A 21,642-nucleotide genomic window follows, 5' to 3' on the forward strand; every position below is an offset into this window, starting at 1 on the left:
GGTGGAGATGAGAATCTGGGCAATGGAGAAGGGGTATAATCACGCAGGTTCTGGAGTGGGGCGCTGTGCAGTCTGGAAACCTCAATGGGGTGGCGGTGAGGGGAGGCCAAAACCATAAGGTGAAAGCATTCCCGGGGACTTGGAACCCGCAGTTCCCGTCCCCAAGGCCAGCTCTGGCCCTGCGAGTTCTGGCTGCACCTACTCTGCTCAAATTCCTAATTGAGAGACCAGGAACTATCCTTTCCGCTCTCCTCCATCTCCCTTTCCTGCTGTTCTCTCCGGTTTCCTGAATTCCCCTCCTTAGTCTTTCCCCTCCCCCATCCCTAATGCTGCTTCCATGGGAGAAAAGAACGGAGCAGATATGGGAGAACTGAGCCTCCAGCCAGAGGAAGCTAGAACTCTTGGGAAAGAATAGATCCTGAAAGTCCCTAATGAGATTACCAAGATTTAGCCCAGCTCTAGCCTCCCCTCCTCCCAAGGAGCAAAGCCAGGCATGCTCCCAGCTGAGTGCACTGGGTCCAGGCCCCTGTGCCCTCCCTCCATGGTTACTAGGTACCCCCTCCCTAGTGCTGAGTACCCAGACCTCCGAAAGCACAACAACTGCATGGCCAGTCACCTGACCCCGGCAGTCTATGCCCGGCTCTGCGACAAGACCACACCCACTGGCTGGACGCTAGATCAGTGTATCCAGACTGGCGTGGACAACCCTGGCCACCCCTTCATCAAGACTGTGGGCATGGTAGCTGGTGATGAGGAGACCTATGAGGTAGGGGGCCCCAGAGTTTCCCAGTAAAACCCTGTTCATCTTCCCGGCAATCCCAGTTCCTTCCCCCTGAAGCCCCTCACTTTCCCTTAAGACTGGACCATCCATACTCATGTTTTCTGACCCGGTGAAATCAATCCACAGTGAAAGCTTGGGAAGGGGTTCCCTCTCCTTAACCACCTTCTCCCTCTCAACTCCCCCTCAGGTATTTGCTGAGCTGTTTGACCCTGTGATCCAAGAGCGACACAATGGATATGACCCCCGAACGATGAAACATACCACCGACCTGGATGCCAGCAAGGTAGGTTAAATATCCCACTTCTGATTTGCATTGCCTTTTGTACAACATACTGTTTTCTCCAGTCCCTTCCACCATAATTATTCTCTGACTCATAGTCATTATACTGCTGAGCTTTCAAGTCTCAGTGTGGGGAAAGAGTTGTATGTTAAGGAGCAGCCGCTGTGGAGAGGAGCGGGCGTTGAGAATGGCCACACCCCAAGGTGGGCAGTGTGGGGGAGGGTTCACAATGAATGCCCCTTCAGTTGGCATGCTTGCCCAATGGGCTGTCCTTCCAGTGCAGGCAATGAAGACTCCTCTAGTCCTTATGGTCTGTCCTTCCCAAGGCCCTCAGCTCCCATCCACCTTGTTTCTGTGACTTACCTTAATTTCTACTATTCTCCAGATCCGTTCTGGCTACTTTGATGAGAGGTATGTATTGTCCTCAAGAGTCAGAACTGGTCGGAGTATCCGGGGACTCAGCCTGCCTCCAGCCTGTACTCGGGCAGAGCGACGAGAGGTGGAACGTGTGGTCGTGGATGCGCTGAGTGGCCTGAAGGGTGACCTGGCTGGACGCTACTATCGGCTCAGTGAGATGACAGAGGCTGAGCAGCAGCAGCTAATTGATGTGAGAGGCTTTGAGAGGGAGCTGGGCAAGGGGGGCAGATAGAAAGACAAGAGAATCAAGGGAGGCTGGGCCAGATGAGGTAGATGGGCTTCCCGGGGGCTACTGTGTAGATTCTTAACCCAAGTCCTTTTACTCTCCTCAGGACCACTTCCTGTTTGATAAGCCTGTATCTCCATTATTGACCGCAGCAGGAATGGCTCGAGACTGGCCGGATGCACGTGGAATCTGGTATGAGGCTTAGCTTACCCCAGGCTCCTAAAAGTGCCCCTTTTTCCTCTATCTCTCCCTTGCCCTCCCTCTTAATTCCAGTTCCTCCCTCTCTCCTGCCTTCAGGCACAACAATGAAAAGAGCTTCTTGATCTGGGTGAATGAGGAGGATCATACACGGGTCATCTCCATGGAGAAGGGTGGCAACATGAAGAAAGTGTTTGAAAGATTCTGCAGAGGCCTCAAAGAGGTTGGAGAAGAATGTATAAGGGAACTAGCTGGGAGGACTTAAGAAAGAAACTAGAATATGTAGATGGGGATATAATTTATCAACCAACCCAGGACACTTTTCATAGTGAAAGAGATTACCACCAATCACTCTAGTAGGACAATAGGTATAAATCAGAACTGTCCAGGGCATATGGTCTTGGTATACATGGACCAGGTATACATAAATCTGGGTATGGTCATCCTAAGAATAGGAAGAGAGAAAGAATGTCAGCAATCTAAGGAAGTAAACAAAGCAGTTGCCAAATAATGCAAAGAAGGAATTGAGATGGTGAGTCAGTGCCTGGGGGGCATGTGGTGGAATGTGCAGATATAAGAGGAAGGTTTAAGCTTGGACAGATATAAGGAGTGAGGGGTTGGTATGTTCGTGATTCCCATGTAACCACCCATTTCTGAGCCAAGGTAGGCCTTTACTCTAGATTCTGTCCTTCTTACTAAAGTGGCATGTCTAGATTTTAAGCTGAATGGGAGGGAAAATAGGGAAGGTGGAAGATGGAATGGTTTAAGTTCCAGACTGTGTGGCTCTACGTGAGGGGTTGAACTGAATCCTCAGTCCTATAGGAATTAGGTCTCCATATTTGAGTCTAGATTAGAAATTCCCATTAATCCAATCCTTATTGTATGGTCTCATATATACAGTTCTGTTTTGGACTTGTAAAGGGAAAGAACTCTCCTTCTTTTAGAATCTTAGCTGGGAGGTTCCTATTATTTTTAGCCGGTAATAGGTAACATATCTTTGACCCACTGAAGTGGGTAGGGAAGTACTTTTTATATGTCTTAGTATTCTCATCTGTAAAACTGGGGTAAGAAGACTTCCTACATTTAAGTGGTGGGGATTAAGTGAGATAATGCATATAAAGCATGTGGCCCATAGTAAAAGTTCACAAGTGTTAACTGCTGTTATTATTCTAGATGGAAGGATTTCCTCTTGTTCAGCATTATAATATCCCCCATGCCATGGGTCTTTCTGAACTATGAACAGGGTCCCCCTTAGGTTACATAGTGGTCTTCACGAACATTACCCTGGCAGGTCTCCAGTCTTTTCAACTCTAGTGGTCATCTTCATGATTGGGATATTTAAGTGGAACAAGAACACGCTTCCCACACTCCTCTCCCACCCTCCACAAGTATGAGTCCAGCTCTTCTGCTCCATTTTCACCTTTCTGCTTTCTCTTTTTCCACAGCTAACAGGCTCTCTTGCCTCTTCCTGTTGCAAAGCCTACACCCTCATTTTCTGGCTGAAAGAATTCTTCCAAGCTCTAGCTCATTAGCAAAGTAAAGATGTCAATGCATGCAGAACTCCCTGAATAATCAATCCTTTCTCAGTTCAGTTTACCACCTCCGTTCATCTCCCCAGATCATCCTTAGCACATCATTCCCTGAAGTTTCTCTTCTTCCACACAGGATATTTTTGCACAATCTCATCATGATGGGCTTGCAACATCAAAAATATCTTTTATGCATGATAATAATGAGCCATTTCCACCAAAAAAAAAAAAAAGCAGTGTCATTCTTTCACATCCCAAATCTTTGGTTCTAGACATATTTCTAGAGCTCCTATGGGTCCAGCTAAGGGAGGGTTTGCACAGCCCTGACATGTCACTAATGGAGGCTTTGTGCACGCAGGTGGAGCGGCTGATCCAGGAGCGTGGCTGGGAGTTCATGTGGAATGAGCGTCTGGGATACATCTTGACCTGTCCGTCTAACCTGGGCACTGGACTTCGGGCAGGAGTGCACATCAAACTGCCCCTGCTGAGCAAAGTAAAGGAGTTGGGCTAGAGAGGAGTGTGAGGGAGGAAGTGGCCATGTGGGGTGGAAAAGGGAGTGTACACTTTGGGAAGGAGCAGCCATTGTAGGACTATTGACCCTGCCCCCAAATCTCTATCTCCCCTCTAGGATAGCCGCTTCCCAAAGATCCTCGAGAACCTAAGGCTCCAAAAACGTGGAACTGGAGGAGTAGACACAGCTGCCACAGGCAGTGTCTTTGATATCTCTAATTTGGACCGACTGGGCAAGTCAGAGGTGAGATTCTCAGGGATTATGGATAGGTCTGTGGGGGGTGATTTGACAAGGAGTGAGCCTCAAGAATGTAATGGAATCTGAAATGAAACTCAGGTTGACTGGGGGAAAACTGGCAATGAGTTCCCAGAGCAGGCAAATCAGCGCTAAAGAGAGTCAGGTTGTGGGAAGCAGAGATCAAGGGTCAGTATCATCCAGGTGGAGCTGGTGCAGCTGGTCATCGATGGAGTAAACTTCCTGATTGACTGTGAACGGCGTCTGGAGAGAGGCCAGGATATCCGCATCCCTCCACCTCTCCCCAACAAGCATTAACTCCCGTCCCCAGTGGATGACTCAAGACTCCCAGGACCTCTGCCATTCTAATGGCAGCCCCTTCTCCTTGCCCTGGGTGCCATCATCAACCCACACCCCCCTGTCCTAGTAAAGGCTCCATGCTATGCTTCAGTTGTCTGTGTTATTTCTAATGGTGGGATGAGGAGGAACTAGCTTCCAGGAGAAAAAAAAAAAAGGCAATGGGATTATTTATGATGAAAAGAGACTCCAGATATGGCATGCCAGGAACACTGATTCTCAGGTGGGTGGAAAGCATTAACATTCTACCCATATTCCATCAGCTTCCTAGGATAATTACATTGCACTTCCATTTGCACTTTGTTCGTTTTACTTCAAATGTCTTTCCCAACAAATCTCTTTAACTGCAGAGACAGGCTCATAGCAGATTGCCAAGGAAGCAGATGGTCAATGCCAGGGCCCAGGAGGGTTGTGACCAGTCCTGGAGACCCCAGGCTGTGCTTCGACCTGTAATGAGACAGAGAATGGAAGGAATATCACAACTCTGTTCCCCAGGAGCCACTGCTACTTGGAGACTATTTGCCTGTAGACCCCTTCACTCTCAGATCTCCCTGAGTTAGGGCTCTGATTCTGGGCCAGGAGTTCGGGAGTCAGTCTGTGCAGTTAGGGACTCACCTTCCTGCTCCAGGCTCTCCATCCCCTCGTACTGGGCCCATGCAACTGCTCGTCGCTGCTCGGGACTCAGAAAGGCCATTTGTTCGGGAGTGACAGCCACGGCCTGAACACTGGTGAGACTAGACAGCTGGGTGGGGCTGAACACCACCTGGGGATGGGAGCAGGCATCAGGACATCCATTGTGGCCCTCTTCTGTGGTCACCTCAGACCCCATCCCATCAGTGCTTACAGCAAATTTAGGAGCAGGGATGACAGAAATGGCCAGAGGGGTAAGGCCCTGGATCTGTCCTCGCAGCAGCGCGGAGAGAGCCAGGTCGGGGATTCCAGCTGTCAAGGCAAGTGGGATGGGCCTCCAGATGTTATCCTACCCTGGCCTTCTCTAACTACTCCCAAAATACTTTTCCTCAGACCTTCCCCAGCATGTCTCTAGCCTCTTACCTTAGACTCCCACCTTAAGATTCCAGAGAAGTCCTCCACCCAGTCAATTCACGATGCGAAACTGGCCCCTGACACCCAGCCCCAGCGGTGGCCTAGTCTCCCTGTACCTGCTATTGTGCCAATTTCAGTGAAGATCTCGGGCCCCCAGTTACTGACTGGGCCAAAGCCACCAGGCAGCACCAGGAGCTGGGCCAGAACCTCCAGTTGCTCTTCAGAACATGGGAGATGCAGGTTGCCCAGGAAGAGAGCTGCTTGGCTGTGGAAGAGTGGGAAGAGAAGGGAGGAGGATTCAGCCACAGTGACAGGGTCCGTGGTCATGAGTTGGTGGTAGCGATGACTTTAAGCGAGATTGCTTCCTCCATGGGATCACTCCCACATGATCCTTCCCCGGTGAGCCCACCTTCCCCACAGGATCACAGCCCACCCCCTCCTCTATGTGTGACCTAAACTCCCAACTGCTGATATGCTGTAGCTCCTCAGGCCGAAGTCCACACAGTGCGTAGCCCAGTGCAGTCAGGTGGAGGAAATCCAAGTGGCTCACGTGTCGACCACTCTGCCGCAGGAAACTGGAAACCACCACCCGGAGCTGGAGTTGGGGTGGAGGTCACAGGATAAGGAGAAAAGTCATGAGGAATTCATGGATGGGGAACTAGCTGCTTAGGGAAGGGACAAGTGCTACTGGATTTTCTTATTAGTAGGACCTGAAGAGCCAATTCTGTGCTGCGCTTAGTCGCCCAGTTGTGTCCAACTCTTTGCAACCCCAAGGACTGTAGCCCTCCAGGCTTCTCTGTCCATGGGGATTCTCCAGGCAAGAATACTGGAGTGGGTTGCCATGCCCTCCTCCAGGGGATCTTCCCAATCCAGGGATTGAACCCAGGTCTCCTGCACTGCAAGCAGATTCTTCACCGTCTGAGCCACCAGGGTAGCCCAAAGAGCCAACAACCATGGGGAAGGTTGAGGATCAAAAAAAGAGGACAGGAAAAGAGGCCAAAGGGAAAGGAGGCAGGAGGAAGTATTATGTGTCCAGGGCCTCAGTGAATAAATCACTGCTCTAACTTCCTGCTAGTATGGAGTATTAAGAAAAGATAGAAAGCATGGCCATGTATGGTCACAAGACAGAAATTCCTTGGGCTTTAGATGGCCTGGAGGCATTTGGAAAGTGGTAGAGAGGAGGAAGATGTTACCTGGCTGGAGCTCCAGCCATCTATCTGCCCCAGGGTGCTCAGCACGCCCCAGTCCACCAGGCTCAGCTCCTGGAGTTCCCGCTCTCCTAGACCTATTAAAAGCCGACCCAGCTGCAGGATCTGCTCAGGACGGAATCCCCGGGGGGGACCCCACAACTGGAGAAAGAGAGGAATGGTGTGAATGGGAAAAGCACAGAATTAGGAGTCAGAATGCCAAGGGTCATTCTTGCCTCCGACCTGAACTGTGTAACTCGAAGCAAATCCCTTGCTTTCTCTGGGTCTTTGGTTTCTTCAACCGTAAAATGAGATGATTGGATGAAGGTTCCTCTGACTAAGGTATTATTGAAAGACTCTAGAGTCTCAGTAGGAAAGAATAGCAGATTCTAGTCCATGAGTTCCAGTGTGCACCAGACACGGGGTGGGGGTAGCAGGGGCAAGATACACATGCCCAGACCTGATCCTCAGAGAATCTTTCTTCAGTAAGTCTACAATGGGATCCTCAAGCATTTCAAACACCTGCTCCCCAGATGATTCCTTCTTTAATAATTTTTCCCCAGATGACTTTGATACCTGCTAATGTTGGTAAATTCTAGTCCCTCTAACCATTTCACTAGCTTCCTGTCCTCACTTTCCATCCCCTCTGACTTCGTACTCAGGATCCAAACCCTCTAATTCTTTTATGCCCTATGTCCCCCATCTCTCATGCAGCTATCCATTTCCATGTGGTATGGTTTCCATACCACACCCAACCAGCTTCCTATGTTCAACCTCCTACCCTGACTGGACTCTCCATCACTAACCTGTTTTGCTTTGCCCATTGCTGCCCGGAGTTTCTCAGGCCCAAGTCCTGGGTCTCCTGCAAATAGTGCGAGGCAGTCCTCAAAGTCCAAGAGCTCCATGTCTGCGATCTGGGTTGCAGACCAGGCTGATGGGAATGTCCCTCGTACATCTGCACAGTTTGGCACAGGTTCTAAAGGAGGATGACAGGGTCAGGGGGTCAGTGCAGTACTAAAGCATGCCCAGAGTGGTCAGGTCCAGGGGCAAGAAGGGGGGGGGCCATGGTGGGTGGGGGCCTCCTCTACAAAAAAAAAAAAAAATCCCAGAGAGGTATCTGTAGATGGAATGACCCCTCCAACCTTTAAAGGACAGGCTCAAGGGATTACTGTAGTGTGAAATTCATAGGACTCAAAGATATTAGAACTGGTGACTGGGGAGGACGAGCCCCTCATTGTACAGATGGAAGACTGAAGGGCTTGCCCAGGGACTGAGTGGCTGATCTAGGTTGAAACCCAGGTTCCTAGCCCCACAGTGTCACCTTCCTCCATCCTAAGCATGTTCCCAGCAGAGAGCGCCACACTTATCCAAGCCTAGAGCTGAGTCAGCTGTTAACAGGGCTAAGAGAGCAGGGAAAGGGGAGTCCTGGGCTAAAAATGTAATGAGTGATAAATTCACAGAGGTATAGAACCCTACAACTGGAAGAGGCCTTGAAGATCATCCCTCACTGCTCTGGGCTTTATAGATTAGAAAACCCCAGCCTAGAGTGACCTTGTACAAATCTGTTGAAAGGGCACAAGTCTGATTGCGTGGTGGATACTTCTTCCTGTACCCCTTGCTGGAAGTATGGGCATCCGGGCCATCTCACCCGGGAGGTTCTCTGCAGCAGGCCGCACAAGCCCAGCTACCAGCGCTGCTTTCTTGGGAGCAAGCTGTGGCCCCGCACACAGCTGTCCAGCTCTGCTCTGCTCCCAGCTCTGCTGCTTCTCGAGGAGTCGCTCCAGGGTCTCTGGGCCCAAGGCCTCCTGGGAGAGAAGGTGGAGGGAGGGTGGGCAGAGCCAGGCAGGTCAGGAGCAGCTGCTACAGCTGTAATTCGGAAGTCCTGTCTCTTTTCAGCAGCCTCCCCCAGATTTGGGCTTCACATCCTTTGCCTTCAACTTCCTTGGCCTTAGCGCCCCCCCTGAACTAGCTCCCCAGTCCCCTCTCTGCTCTCACTCCCTCCTGTGCTCCTTCACCTCACCCTGGGGATCAAGGAAATAGCCTCGGGAGACAGAGTGAATACTAGGCGTCCTGCTTGCTCGACTTCATCCTGGCTCCATAACTCTGGTTTCCTGAGGGACAGAAAGAAGATCAGGATGCTGAATGGACTGTGAGGAAGAGGAAAGATATGCTGAGACGGGGGACTCAGGGCTCCAAGGGCCTCTGGCATACTGAATGGGCTGCCGCTGAGGAGGGTGGTTGAAAGGGTGGGTGAGGATGAGTTAGAATCTGGACTTGCCGGAGGCCCATACCCAAGAACAGGCTCCTGCAGCAGCAGCCATCCCAGCTCTGTGGCAAACAGCCCTCCGAGGCAGAAGCCTTGCAGCTGACTGAGGTGGGCCAGCAGGATCTGCAGGGGGATCCGCCGTGTGCTCTCTATGCCCAGGAATCCAACCAGGGGCCCCAAGGTCTCCAGCACTTCCCTTGACACTGTTGTCTCCTTTGGGGCCTGGAGGGGGATCAGACCTTGGGACGACACACCTCTGACTCAGAGGACCAGTCTCTTTGATCAAGACACAAAGACCTTGTCTCCCTCTAGCTCCCGATCCAAGATCCAATGAAGCTTATTGCCACTGTCCACTTTTCTAAACTATGAGCCCAAAAAGGAACAGGTGGAAAGACTGAGAGGTGGAATCTAAGGAATTTCTAATACTCCAAGGGATATGAACAAGAAACATGAAGCAGACTATCAATGAATGGAAGCCAAAGGTAGATCTAGGGCCCTGTAGACAAAAACCTGCCTGGCAGCAAACATTTGAGTCTGGGCCTAGAAGACAGAGCATTGTCTGAGTGATGACAGTGGCCCAGGCCACAGTTCTGAGTTTGGTGGGGGGATTCTTACCAGGTTTTGTAGTGCTCGCTCTGCCAGGGCTGCCCGGTGGAGTGGGGTCAGGGCCAGCAGCTGCTCTGGAGCACCTCGTACCAGTTCCACCACTAACATGATGGATTCATTGGACAGTCTATCCATCAACTGGACTCTGTAGCAATTTGACAACAGGAGGACTTGGAATTGAGCCAAGTTGAGAAGGGAACCACAGAATGCACCATTCCCCAGACAAGAGGTAACACCAGACCAAACCCTGTGGCCCTGGATAGGAACTGATATTTAACAGACCCAGATCCAATTTCCACCACAGTGCTTACAGGGAGAGATCAACAGGAGAGACCTATTTCCAGTCTTCTTGGGAAGAAATGACGAACAATCCTACCTCATCTAATAGAATAAAAGAGCCCAGATGTTAAGTATCATTAAATCCCCTCCCCCATTTTATGGATTAAAAAATAGGTTCATATGAACTTTCCTAGTGGTCCAGTGGCTAAGAATCCACCTTGTGACGCAGGGGACGTGAATGTGATCTCTGATTGAGGAACTAAGATAATGCCACAGAGCAACTACTGAGCTCGTGTGCTCTGGAGCCTAAGAATGACAACTAGAGAGTCCATGAACCACAAAGAAAGAGTCCACTTGACCTAGTGAAGATCTTGAGTGCTGCAACTAAGAACCAACACAGCCAAACTAATTAATTAATTAGAAAAGAAGAGTCCACCTTCCAATGCAAGGGACATGGATTCAATCCCTGGTCAGGGAACTAAGATCCCACAGACCGTAAGCCAAAATGAGGACCCAGCACAGTGAAAAAAAATTTCTTTAATTTAAAATAAATAAATAAAATAAAAAATTGAAACATTCACAGAGACCAAATGGTGGGGTCTTACTCTCAATTCCTATTTCCCACCCTTCCTCTATTTATTGTGAGAAGGTCCCCTCTGATTTGTATAGTACTATACAATTGACCCTGGAGGAGGGCATGGCCACCCATTTCAGCATTCTTGCCTGGAGAATTCCATGGACAGAGGAGTCTGGCAGGCTACAGTCCACAGGGTTGCAAAGAGTCAGACATGACTGAAGTGACTTAGCACTCATGCACCAAAGTTTTTTTAGGTGTTATCTCATTTGATTTTCATGGCAAAACCTGGGGGTAAGAGGTATGTTAGAGAAGGAAATGGCAACCCACTCCAGTACTCTTGCCTGGAGAATCCAATGGACAAAAGAGCCTGGCAGGCTATGTAGTCCATGGGGTCACAAGAGTCAGACATGACTTAGTGACTAAACCACCATCACCACTCTTTCACAAACAGATTTGAATGGCATTTTTAAAAAGCCTTTTTGCAGAAAAATCAGAGTGATACTCTATACTCTACCTAAGGTTGCCAGGTCTGGAACTGGGCCATGTAGTACAAAAGCCCAGATCTGTGGAAAGACCTTTAAAAATGTAAGGATAGAGTCAGCTCCTTCCAAGAAAGACTGACTGGAGTCAGCCTTTTCCTGCTCTGACTTACAGTTCAGTTGGCAATGAGGTGGGGATGGAGGTGATATGGGGGGAAAAAGCCTGTGAGTGAGATACTCATAAACTCCGAGTCTCTAGTTTAGGAGGAGCCTTGGGTTCATCAGTCTTCTCTCTCCTCACCCATACTTCAATCTGTTCTGTAACATTCTTGCTGTAGGGCCATCCAGTCTAGGCTTGACTAGCTCAGAACTCACCACCACAATCTTCCTCATATTGTGCAAAATTCTGATTTTCATTCACTGGTGCTAGTCCTGCCCAATGGGGTCATTCAGAAACATGCCGATCTATTTTCTATTTGATGGCTCCTGGGGTATTTGGACACATTTATTGTGTGTTTTGGAGGAGCCTGTAGGCTACAGTCCATGGAGTCACAAAGAGTCAGACACGACTGAGAGACTTCACTTTCACTTTATCACATGTTTCATACATTTTCTCTTTACTTACTCCTCTGAACATACTGAGAACACAGTGCCCTAAGGAGACTACAGTCCTGTGGGGGCAGGATTGAACCATTACTTCCCTCATTTTATGTATTTAATTTTAATTACTTTTTTTGGCTACCCCACACAGCTGTGGGATCTCATTTCCCCAACCAAGGACTGAACCCAGGCCATGGCAATAAAAGCCCAGAATCCTAACCACTAAGCCACCAGGGAACTCTCACTTCCCTCATTTTATACATTCTACCAGTATTAATAGGGCCTAGGTTACATTAAGACTGCTTGGCAGGTCACGTCACAATATTGCCACCTTCAGCTGCCCCATTTTGGGGGTCTTGTTGGGGGAGCCACTCACCACCTAGAGCAACTTTGAATAGCATCCTTCACTTTAGGCTGTAACTGATGTCAGGGAACAACCAGACAGAAAAGCACCGCCTCTGGGGTGTTTCCTAAGAGCAGCTCTTCCACCCCAGGCTGAGCCTTCTGAGAATCCAGTATCTCCAGGTGTAGCCTTACGGTAAGTCCAGGAGGAGCTTGGTGTCCAGCCCACTCAGCTCTGGCCCCAGGGTTGCCAGCTCTGGCTCTGGCATTGCCATCCTCCGCTGTAGCTCTGCCCAGATACAGGTCCTCTGTGGGGCAGAGTAGGGAGGCAGGTTCAGGACAGAGCTGAACACCGAGCCTTGGTTCTCTACCCGGGGTCCCGGCCTCCCTGCTCCCACTAATGCCCAAGCACCCGTCTCACCAGGCTCCCTCGGACCCCAGTGGGGAGTTGATAAATCATGTGTACCACTTCAAGGAAGTCTGCCATCCAGTTGATCTGCTGCAGAAACTCACAAGACATGCCCCCTGCCAGCGTACCCAGAGCCCTGTAGGTGTGTGAGTAGGCACATGCTCATTCAACACATGCCACAGCCTGTCTGCACCTTATATCAACATTCTCAACACGAGGACAGATGTTCATTTACAGTAATTTGCAGTTTGAGAAATATTAAAGAAAAAAAAGAAATATTTTTTCGATAGATATTCTCATTGGTCTCCCACACCATTATTGTTTATTAGAGAAGAAAATAAAGATTTACAGAGGTCGAGTGACAGTCCAATATCATCCTACTAGAAATGTGGTCAACTGAGGCTAGAACCACATCTTCAGATGCCCATGGGTTTTTTGCTGGGGGTGAAGGTAAAGTGATCCTTGCTCCTGTTAAGTCCTGGTTGGTCAGTGGCTCTGAGGGGTTAATCAGCAAATATCTATCAGAAGCTTACACTGGGCCAGGCACTGTGTTAGGTACCTTATATGCCTTATCTTGTTTAATCTTTACAACTACCTATGAGATAGGTACCATGTCAATACTTATTCTAAAGAAGGGAAAAATGAGGCTTAGAGAGGTTGAACATCTTGCTCAAGATCACGAAGAGGAGACAGGGCTAGGACCTGAATCTGAGTCTTCTCAAAATCCCTGAGATCCACTCAGGATGGATGTTGTGCTCTAGAAGGGCAGGAGGGTCAGGAGAAGAGGAACCAGGAGAAGACCCACAGGCTGACCTACAGGTCACTGATCCTCATACACCTCCCACCCCCACCCCTGGATATCACATGGTGCCTGGCACACCGTAAGCACTCAAAAAAATGTTAGTTGAATTAAACTCACAGCTCATTACAAGTTACTCACTGCAGATTCCTGAGGGTCAGGTTAGTGGGCACTTGCATCTTCTCCCAGAGAAACTGTGCCTACAAGAGAAAGAAAGAGGAGCCGCTTCCCAGCAGAGCTATTGCCCAGGAACCTAGGATGCCTTGGAGCCAGGGCTGCCACTCCACCCTGTGGGTCCCACCAGTCTCCTACTCTCCCCAATGCCCAATCCCTGGGAAAGAGAGACAAATAGGGGGAAAGGGGAGGAAGGAAAAGCATCCTAAGGGCTGCTGGGAGTAAGGTGCCCAATCTAGGGCTGAGGGATGCGTGAAGGAGGCGGAAAATGTTGAGAGAAGGGAGTTCTAGGCTAGTGGGAAGAATCACCTGCTGCTCAGACCAGGGCAGGTCCCTATAGCGCCTTCGGTCTGCCAGCAGAGCAGCAGCGTCCAGCTGTAGCAGCTTTAGTGGGAGCAGGGGCAGCAGGCAGTCTGGCCAGATGGTGGGGATAGGCTGTCGGAGGGGTAAAGTGTAGCAGTGTAGTGATAGGTGAGAGCGTCTGGACTCAGGCCTCAGGGAAGAAGGGGAACTATGGTGGCAGAAGGGGACCTGAAACTAGAAAGGTGGAGTGGCAGGTGCCACCCTAGCAGGGCACACTCTAGAGCCCTCGCGGTTGTGGTCAAAGGTCCCTGCCGTCTAGGCACCTGACGGACTAAACTCCCTTAGTCGCTCTGAGCCTCGGTCTCTTTTTCTGAAAGCAGGGTGACTGCCCTGGAAGATTCCTCAGACCCTCGGGGCTTTGATGTTCTAGGACATTATGCCTTCCTGCTTCGGGACAGAGAGAGCTGCTAAGGTCTTAGAGGACACAGAGCTAATGTAGACACTCGGGCCACTTGCAGGGGAAGAATGTGAGGCAGTGCCAGCTGTGTGAGACAGCCCTAGGACGGGGAGAGGAGCTTAGTTGGCAGAAACCACACACACACACATACCATACACACACACACGTACCTGTCCAGGGATGCACACAGCTGCACCAGCTCCTGCTGCACCCGTATTTTTAACACCATCTTTCACCTGCATGAGAATTGGCTGTGTGTGTGTGTGTGTGTGTGTGTGTGTGTGTGTGTAAAAAGTGGGGAGGTTTGGGGGTCCTTCCCTGGCCACAGGGAAGGTGACCCCTCCCAACCAGAGCCCTCCTCCCTGGTCGGCTGTCTCCCTGCTGCTCTCCTACCCGGAAGGTCTGCAGCAGCGCCGCGGTCTGGCAGGCTGAGAGGCGCGCCAGTTCAGGGGCCAGGCAGGGACAGGCCCTCAGCAGAACTCGCCTCGGGATGGCCTGGAGCGTCTGGGAACTGAGGCCTGGAAGCAGAGGGTGCAAGGAGCAGAGTTCCTCCAAGGACAGCTGGGGAGCAAGAGAGACAAGAAGCCTGAAGAAGACGGGCCAGGTCGAAGGGAAGGGGACAATCACGGTAGAGAGAGGCAGCAGGGGTGAGAGGGAGCCAGGGAGGAGGGGGACGGATAGCTTGGGCCATGCGGAAAAGTTCCTGCCACTCACGTCACGCCTCGGGAGGAGCCGTCCAAGCAGCAGGACAGCCTAAGGCGGGAGGGAACAGGAAGCAACAGCGCTGAGGCCCTGGCAGCCAGGTCCCCGAACAGGTCCCTGGGGCCCGACCTCCCAAACTCCCAGCTCCCGTTCCACCATTCCCGTGACCAGCCCTTCTGCATCTGAGGAAGAGGGATGAGGGGGTTCTTCTTGGGACAGAGGAAAAGGAGGCTTTGGGGCGGGGAGGGGGCCGGGCAACAGCATCCTTGAATGTAATTGTCTGTAATTGTAATTGTCAGGTCACCCACACCTGGGCAGGGGTGACCCTGGCTCCTTGCAGGGCGGGAAGCATGGCCCTCAGCTGCGGCTCTGACAGCTCCTGCAGGAAGCGGAGCCCCAGTTGAGGGAAGACAGGAGCCCAGACCCGGAGCTCCCGGGGGCTCAGCACCGCTCCTCCGGATGAGCGCAACACCCCCAGAAGTTCATAGGCTACCTGTAACCAAAGAAGGTTTGGGTCTGAAGAGAAAAGACAGGCGAATCTAAAGCCTCCTCTTTAATCCCACATCTGGATATTCCAGGGCCTGGACTGTGGCTTGGAACCAGGGATAGGACAGGAGCAGTTTGGGCTCAAGTCATCAAAGGAAATGCTGGAGATGTCGTGGACCAGATGGAGTAGAGTCAGGAAGAGGTGGTAACAGGTAAGAGTGGCCAAGGAGTAAGGAGATTAAGAACGAAGGTGAATGTGGTGGGATGAGGGCTGGCTCCAACTGTGCTCCAGCTTGGCTGAGGTGAGTGGGCACATCTTTCGCACAGACCACCCCCCACGGGAAGCCTGGAGTTTTTTTTTTTTTTTTTTGATAGCCTGGAGTTCTTGAGGGCCTGGGCCAAGGGGCTCACCCGTCCTTGTGGGCTGAGGGTCCCGTTGGCCGCACATTCCAGCAGCCGCCGTTCTACCGGCCCCATTGGATCATTCAGGGGAACCAGGCTCTGCAGCTCCTCGGGAGTCAGGAAACAGGCGAGGGGCCCCAGCCTGAGGAGGGCATGAAGCTGGCCTTCATGTGGTCACTGAGGCTGCTACTAAGGCAGGGACTGTGTGGGTACAGGGAACAAGCACTCTGACCGCTGAACTATGAAACGTGGGTGCCACAGACAGGCCTCTCTCCCAGGGCCCTATGATGCCCTGGGGCCACGCCTCCTCTGTTGCCCCTTCCCTCCTGGGACCCCAGCCCGTCCTGGCAGCTGCACCTGCCTCTCCGCCGCTCTGGCCTTGATCACTGGCCCCACAGGCCCTCACCTGCGCACCTGCTCCTCTCCATCCTGGACACTCTGGTTCACCAGGCTGCGCAGCACGTGTCGGGCATGTCCTGGCCCAAGACCTGCTGCTGGCCAGCTGTCCTCCAGGGCCTGGATCTGGAGTGGGGAAGGTCAGCTCATGTTGGGATCACTGTGGGACACTTGTGGGGAGGGGCTCACTAGGAGACAGGTTACTGATGCCATCCCACATGCCCGAAAGCTTGCTAGTCAAATAAATGAATTGTTCTCATACCTGGTGAGGACTGAGCTGCAGAAAGTTCTCCAGAGGGAGATGGGGGAGCAGGGGCAGTGCTGCCCAGAGCAATTCCTGGGGCCAGGCGGGCACTTCCCCAAACAGCTCAGGGGCCAGCAGTCGCCTTGCCAGAGCCTCCTTCTGTTCAGGCCTCATTCCAGGGCTGTAATCCCGGATGGCGGCCAGGCTGGGGAGAGAGTGGGTCTCACCCCTTTGCCCTGTCCCCTGGCTCTGTGCAGCCCTGCTGCACATGGACAAGAAGGACTCCCTAGTGTTAAGAGAAGGGGCTGTTCTGGGTGTGTGGGCTTCCCTGGTGGCTCAGCTGGTAAAGAATCTGCCTGCAATGCAGGAGACCTGGGGTCAATCTCTGGGTTGGGAAGGTCTCCTGGAGAAGGGAATGGCAACCCACTCCAGTATTCTTGCCTGGAGAATCCCCATGGATAGAGGAGCCTGGTGGGCTTAAAGTCCATGGGGTTGCAAAAACTTGGACATGACTAAGTGACCAAGCATAGCACAGCCCTGGGTGGGTAGGGTTGACCCTGACAGGATCGGGAGGAGTAGTACAGAGTCCTTACACACTGTCATTGGCCAACAGGGATGGTGGGAAGCGCATCAGGTCGGAGACAGCCAAGAAGGGGATGAGTGGTGAGAGGTCAATGAAGAGCTGGGAGGTGAGGCGTGGGTACCGCTGCAGCAGCAAGGCTGTCAGGCGACCCAGGGCCTGCTCCTCAGATGGTGGCACCTGTGGGGGCATGGGAACAGATGCCAGCTCTGGAGATACCCACTCTCCTGGCCCCGGCTCCTCTTGCATTCCTCCTGCTGGAGCAAGCCTGCTGCCTGCCTGGTTCCAGGTGCTCTTGATGCCTAGACTTCCCCCGCCACCCTTGTCCCCCTCTCCCTCCATGCCCACCTGCAGCTGAGCCCAGGAACGGTGCATGAGCGTCAGGAAGCCCTGAGCAGCCTCCCTCTCTGCTGAAAGCACCAGCTGCTGGAGGTTTTCTGGCGGCATGTGCAGGTATGCCTGGGCACAGGAGGTCATAGTGGTTATGGCCTCACTGGGCACGGATCACCCAGCCCGCCCACACACCCTGCCCCCATCTGTTACCTGCACTAGAATCTGCAGGGCCCAAACACTCTTTTCTCTCTGCAGCAGATCCCACAGCACGGGCTGGTGGGGAGATAGACAAGATACCAGGAGAGTTGTCCCCTCTGTCCCTCCAGCAGCTTCCCCAGGTCCACTCACTAGGATGCTTGTCCTTCTTCTGAAGGTGTGTGTGTGTCTCCTTTAGGTCAGGGACCACAGTCTTTAACTTCTTCTATAGCCTTTGCCATAGCTGGCTCAGTAAATATTTGGAGATATGAACCAAATTTGGACGAGGGCATGGCAACCCACTCTAGTATTCTTACCTGGAGAATCCTATGGACAGAGGAGCCTAGAGGGCTACAGTCCATAGAGTCAAAAAGAGCCAGACAGGACTGAAGCGACTTACCATGCACGCACATGAACTAAATTATTACATTTCACTGGTCCCAGGAATTGAGAAAGGTGGGCCCTACCATGGAGTAAAGACTCTTTACATTCCCCACAGCATCTACCAAAGTGCTTTACGCATAACGGGAACTCAATGAATGAACTATGGTGTTCACATATTCCAGCCCCTTCACTCTACAGAGAAGAAAACAAAGCCCAGGAAAATCAAAGTAAATTGGCTAAGACCATGCCTGTGGCATAGTCAAACCTAAAACTTCTGATCTGCAGTCACCCTGAATTTTTCTCATTTCTGCCTTATCTTCCTATATTTTGCCAGTTTCCAATTCTCACTCTCTAGGGACAGAATTAGAGCCCTCTAACTTGATCCCTTTCCTTTCTGAAGCAGAAAGGGGGTAAATCAAAGAGTCAGGAAGAATAATGAGATAACATTTATTATATATTGTCTGTATATCATATACTAGTGCTAAGCCCACAGCCGGTATCATCTGATGTAATCCTTACAGCCATCCTAAAAAGAGTGGCACCATTATTCTCCACCGTTTGTTTTTCCTTTTTTTTTTTTTCCCGAGACTTTTTTTTTGGCCATGCTACACGAATGTGGAATCTTAATTCCCCAACAAGAGGTTGAGCCCGTGCCCTTGGAAAGGAAGCGTGGAGTCTTAACCACTGGACGGTCAGTAAAGTCCCTCCACCATTCATTTATAAAGGACAAAAGTATTGTTCAGAGAGGCTGAAAACTTGTCCAGGGTTGATCACAGAACTAAGGTGTGAACCCAAGCCTGGATGACTCAGAGCTGCGAGCTTAACCACTGCACTGCTGTCTCTCAGTAAGATCGTAGAGAATTCCCGTGGAGACCCTTCTCTCTGCTCCGGGAACTTTCACTTTGGCAGATCACTCACGCTGAAGCAGGCCAGCAGCTCCATCTTGCTTAAAGAGGGGCTGGAGCTGTCAGTGGGGTCAAAGCCTGGGGTTGGCTGCTCCTCCTGTTCCAGGAACTCCCCGACGGTCCTCAGCACGCTGCGCCGGCCCTCTGGGCGGAAGGCATCCCAGAAGGAGCAGTTGTCTGGGAGACTGGAGAGCATCAGGGCCTGACCCAGCATTCCCTGGGCCTCGTTCCCTCCGGCCCCTGGCCCCAGGAGGAAGGTCAGCAAGCGCAGGAGATAGTGTAGGCGTGTGGGGTGGGCAAGGGCTGGCACAGAGGACTGACAGCGTGGCAGCTGGGACAGCATGCCAAGCAGGAAGGGGCCTGGGGCCAGGCAGAGTGGGGACGGTCCCAGCGGTGGCAGAGAGGGCAGAAGAGGACCCAGTAACCCCTCCAGGAAGCAGGTGTCATTGCCCCCACGACTTATCCTGCACTGGCCAGCTAGCCAAGGCCAGGAGGGCACCAGGGCCTCGTACATGGTGTCGTTGGCACAGACCATCAGCAAGAAGCTGCCCCCATCTGGGCAGCGTTCCCCACACGGTCCGATGTAGCAAGGGGGGAAGGCTGTGACATCCGGGGTGGGGCCCTGGCACACGTGTTGAACCCAAGCCTGGTTGCTGGGGGGCACAGCCTGCAGACTTGCTTCCCCACAGAGCCGCTCGGCCCACAGAGTCTCATTCTCCAAGAAGCAGCCCCAGAAGATCTCTGGGGTCAGGGGGACAGGGGGCAGGCCTTCAGGGCAGCTGGTAGGGGGTGGGAGCAGGCCGGCACAGAGCCGCTTTACCAGGCGGCGGTTGGGGCCCGAGAGGGTGGAAAAGGAGAGGTTGCCACAGATGGCATCTAGGAACTGCTCAGGAAACTGGTCGTGGCAGGCCTGGAGCCAGCCTTGGGCACCTGGCGCCCATGAGACTGCATACCACACAGCTGTCTGGCAGATGGCAGCGGTGCTGGGAGGGGGCTGCGGGGTGACAGGCTTGGCGTGCTGGCAGAGCAAGTGGATGGAGAAGTTGGAGATGCTGTAGGGTGGTGCCGGGCCTGAGAGGTTCTCGCAGAGGGCCTCCACAGAGATGGCCCGCCGCTGGCGAGGGCTGATGTGGGCTGAGGGTTGGGAAGTCCTAGGCAGAGGCACCCCCGTGCTCAGGCAGTGGAGGAGGGCGGGGGGTGGGGGTGGCGATCCAGACAGAAAGCCCAGTGCCCGGACATCCCAGGAGAGGTTGTGCCGGATGCCCCTGGGAGCAGAGGGAGGAGCAGGCAAGCAGCTGGTCAGTTTGCATTTCCTCCACTTGAGGTTTCTGGCCCTGGCCCAGAGCCCCACAGGGAGGGTGACAAGCATAGGCTTTTCCAAAAGTGAGGTCCCTGGGAGTGACGGTGTTTAAATGTTGGGATGGGGGAGGGGAGAGAGATCTGTCCCTCCAAGGCACAAAGTCACCAGAGTTGCCCAGCCAGAGCCCCTTCTGTCCACCTGGCCCCCTTCTTTCTCCTTTCTGCACACGCTTTTAGGTAGCTTAAATAAAATAAAACCTTCGGTTGGCCTCAGATCAGGACATCTGCCCAGCGACTGAATATGTCCACCTGTGCTCTGGTACAGTTGTACCCAAACAGTAAGGGGTGGAGGAATCAAACCTTGCCCTCTCTTCCCATACTCTATTAGTTAACATTTATCAAGTACTATGTGCCAGGCACGGGCTTCCCAGGTGGCGCTAATGGTAAAGAACTCGCCTGCCAATGCAGGAGACATAAGAGGCGCAGTTCGATCCCTGTGTCGGGAAGATCCCTGGAGGAGGGCATGGTAACCCACTACAGTATCCTTGCCTGGAGAATCCCATGGACAGAGGAGCCTGGCGGGCTATGGTCCACAGGGTCACAAAGAGTCGGACGCAACTGAAGCACCTTGGCATGCACATACTTCTTCTAGGTGGTTGACACATACAGTGTCAACTCATTTAATCCCTTGTGAAAACTCCGAGGCAGTTAATATTACCCACAGTTCATGAGCGAGGAAACTGAGGCATAGAATGATACTCTAACCTGCCCAAGGTCACATGGCTAGGAGGAGGCGAAGCTGGGGCGCCAACCACCAACAGTCACCCTCTCAAACCACTAAACCACAGCCTTCTCATCAGCTTCCTCTCCTGCCCTGAAAGCTGATGGCTTCCCAGGCCCCGCCCCTCAGAACTCCTCTCTCCTTACTCACCACAAGAGCAGCTGCTGAAGTTTGCCTAGGAGGGAAAGGGAAAGGAAGAGGACTCCCCCAGTCTCAACCTTGCTGGCCCTGCCACAGCCCAGCCCCGGACCTGGTGGCACTCACCTCCCTGGCACTGCCCATTGGCATCGGGCTCTGGCTGCCCCAGAATGGAAAAGACTTCATCCTGCAGGGAGTCAGTGATGCGCAGCAGCCCCTCCTGGAAGGTAGCATAGAGGGGGGCCCCCACTGTGCGCAGCAGACCCCCCCAAAGAGCCTCCTCAGAGCCCAGCTCCCCCACCGGGGCAAGCAAACCCAGCAGACCCTGCAAGAGGTGGGGGGCTGGCTCCCTCCCATCGAGGCCCGTGGCATTGGCGGGGTCCATGCTGGGCTGCACCCGCACCAGGGCCTGCCAGCGCGTGCCCTCTAATAGCAGCAGCAGAGAAGGCAACCAGTCAGCCGCCAGAACGCAGTCAGAGGGCCCATCGCGGGTGCAGGGGGGCCGGGTTGGGATAGGGGGTCCCCCAGGAACTAAGGCTCCCAGCAGCACCTCTGCGAGGCCACTCAGCACACCTGCCTGGTGCCCCAGGAAGTCCCGGGGGGTCTGCTCCTGTCCCAGCAGGGCCAGCACGTCCCCTAGCAGCCCTAGCATTGGCTCCCAGTCCGGGCTGCCCCTCAGCGTCACTAAGAAATCGTGGAGCCGGAGGGCAGGGGGCTGGAGAGGTGGGGGGGCGCCCCCCCG

At 52.7% G+C, this 21,642-nt stretch overlaps 2 protein-coding genes across 2 annotated transcripts in view; one reads left to right on the plus strand and one right to left on the minus strand.

Annotated features, from left to right (window-relative positions):
• Nucleotides 1-4,626, plus strand: part of CKMT1B (creatine kinase, mitochondrial 1B) — a 5,965-nt gene extending 1,339 nt beyond the window's left edge. The window contains exons 3-10 of the mRNA XM_010836259.1: nt 452-766; nt 969-1,064; nt 1,447-1,668; nt 1,811-1,896; nt 2,002-2,125; nt 3,790-3,924; nt 4,060-4,185; nt 4,381-4,626. Coding sequence (XP_010834561.1) covers nt 452-766; nt 969-1,064; nt 1,447-1,668; nt 1,811-1,896; nt 2,002-2,125; nt 3,790-3,924; nt 4,060-4,185; nt 4,381-4,494 — 1,218 coding nt within the window. The 3' untranslated portion in view covers nt 4,495-4,626. The remainder of the gene's footprint in view (nt 1-451; nt 767-968; nt 1,065-1,446; nt 1,669-1,810; nt 1,897-2,001; nt 2,126-3,789; nt 3,925-4,059; nt 4,186-4,380) is intronic.
• A 265-nt stretch (nt 4,627-4,891) lies between these two features.
• The window catches only part of STRC (stereocilin), a 17,354-nt gene continuing 603 nt past the window's right edge, over nt 4,892-21,642 (minus strand). The window contains exons 3-30 of the mRNA XM_010836156.1: nt 21,027-21,630; nt 20,913-20,937; nt 18,696-19,947; nt 17,409-17,471; nt 17,214-17,324; nt 16,879-17,045; nt 16,304-16,490; nt 16,052-16,167; nt 15,655-15,787; nt 15,068-15,250; nt 14,770-14,808; nt 14,449-14,616; nt 14,226-14,291; nt 13,605-13,730; nt 13,263-13,321; nt 12,335-12,458; nt 12,109-12,221; nt 9,646-9,781; nt 9,056-9,252; nt 8,785-8,875; nt 8,413-8,569; nt 7,571-7,740; nt 6,771-6,926; nt 6,030-6,172; nt 5,694-5,842; nt 5,378-5,475; nt 5,149-5,296; nt 4,892-4,980 (exon numbers count right to left, since the gene is read on the minus strand). Of these exons, the coding sequence (XP_010834458.1) occupies nt 4,892-4,980; nt 5,149-5,296; nt 5,378-5,475; nt 5,694-5,842; nt 6,030-6,172; nt 6,771-6,926; nt 7,571-7,740; nt 8,413-8,569; nt 8,785-8,875; nt 9,056-9,252; nt 9,646-9,781; nt 12,109-12,221; nt 12,335-12,458; nt 13,263-13,321; nt 13,605-13,730; nt 14,226-14,291; nt 14,449-14,616; nt 14,770-14,808; nt 15,068-15,250; nt 15,655-15,787; nt 16,052-16,167; nt 16,304-16,490; nt 16,879-17,045; nt 17,214-17,324; nt 17,409-17,471; nt 18,696-19,947; nt 20,913-20,937; nt 21,027-21,630 (5,070 nt within the window). The remainder of the gene's footprint in view (nt 4,981-5,148; nt 5,297-5,377; nt 5,476-5,693; nt 5,843-6,029; nt 6,173-6,770; nt 6,927-7,570; nt 7,741-8,412; nt 8,570-8,784; nt 8,876-9,055; nt 9,253-9,645; nt 9,782-12,108; nt 12,222-12,334; nt 12,459-13,262; nt 13,322-13,604; nt 13,731-14,225; nt 14,292-14,448; nt 14,617-14,769; nt 14,809-15,067; nt 15,251-15,654; nt 15,788-16,051; nt 16,168-16,303; nt 16,491-16,878; nt 17,046-17,213; nt 17,325-17,408; nt 17,472-18,695; nt 19,948-20,912; nt 20,938-21,026; nt 21,631-21,642) is intronic.

The sequence above is a fragment of the Bison bison genome, unplaced genomic scaffold (genome assembly GCF_000754665.1).
Source record: "Bison bison bison isolate TAMUID 2011002044 unplaced genomic scaffold, Bison_UMD1.0 scf7180017864061, whole genome shotgun sequence".
In the NCBI taxonomy this organism is placed as follows: domain Eukaryota; kingdom Metazoa; phylum Chordata; class Mammalia; order Artiodactyla; family Bovidae; genus Bison; species Bison bison.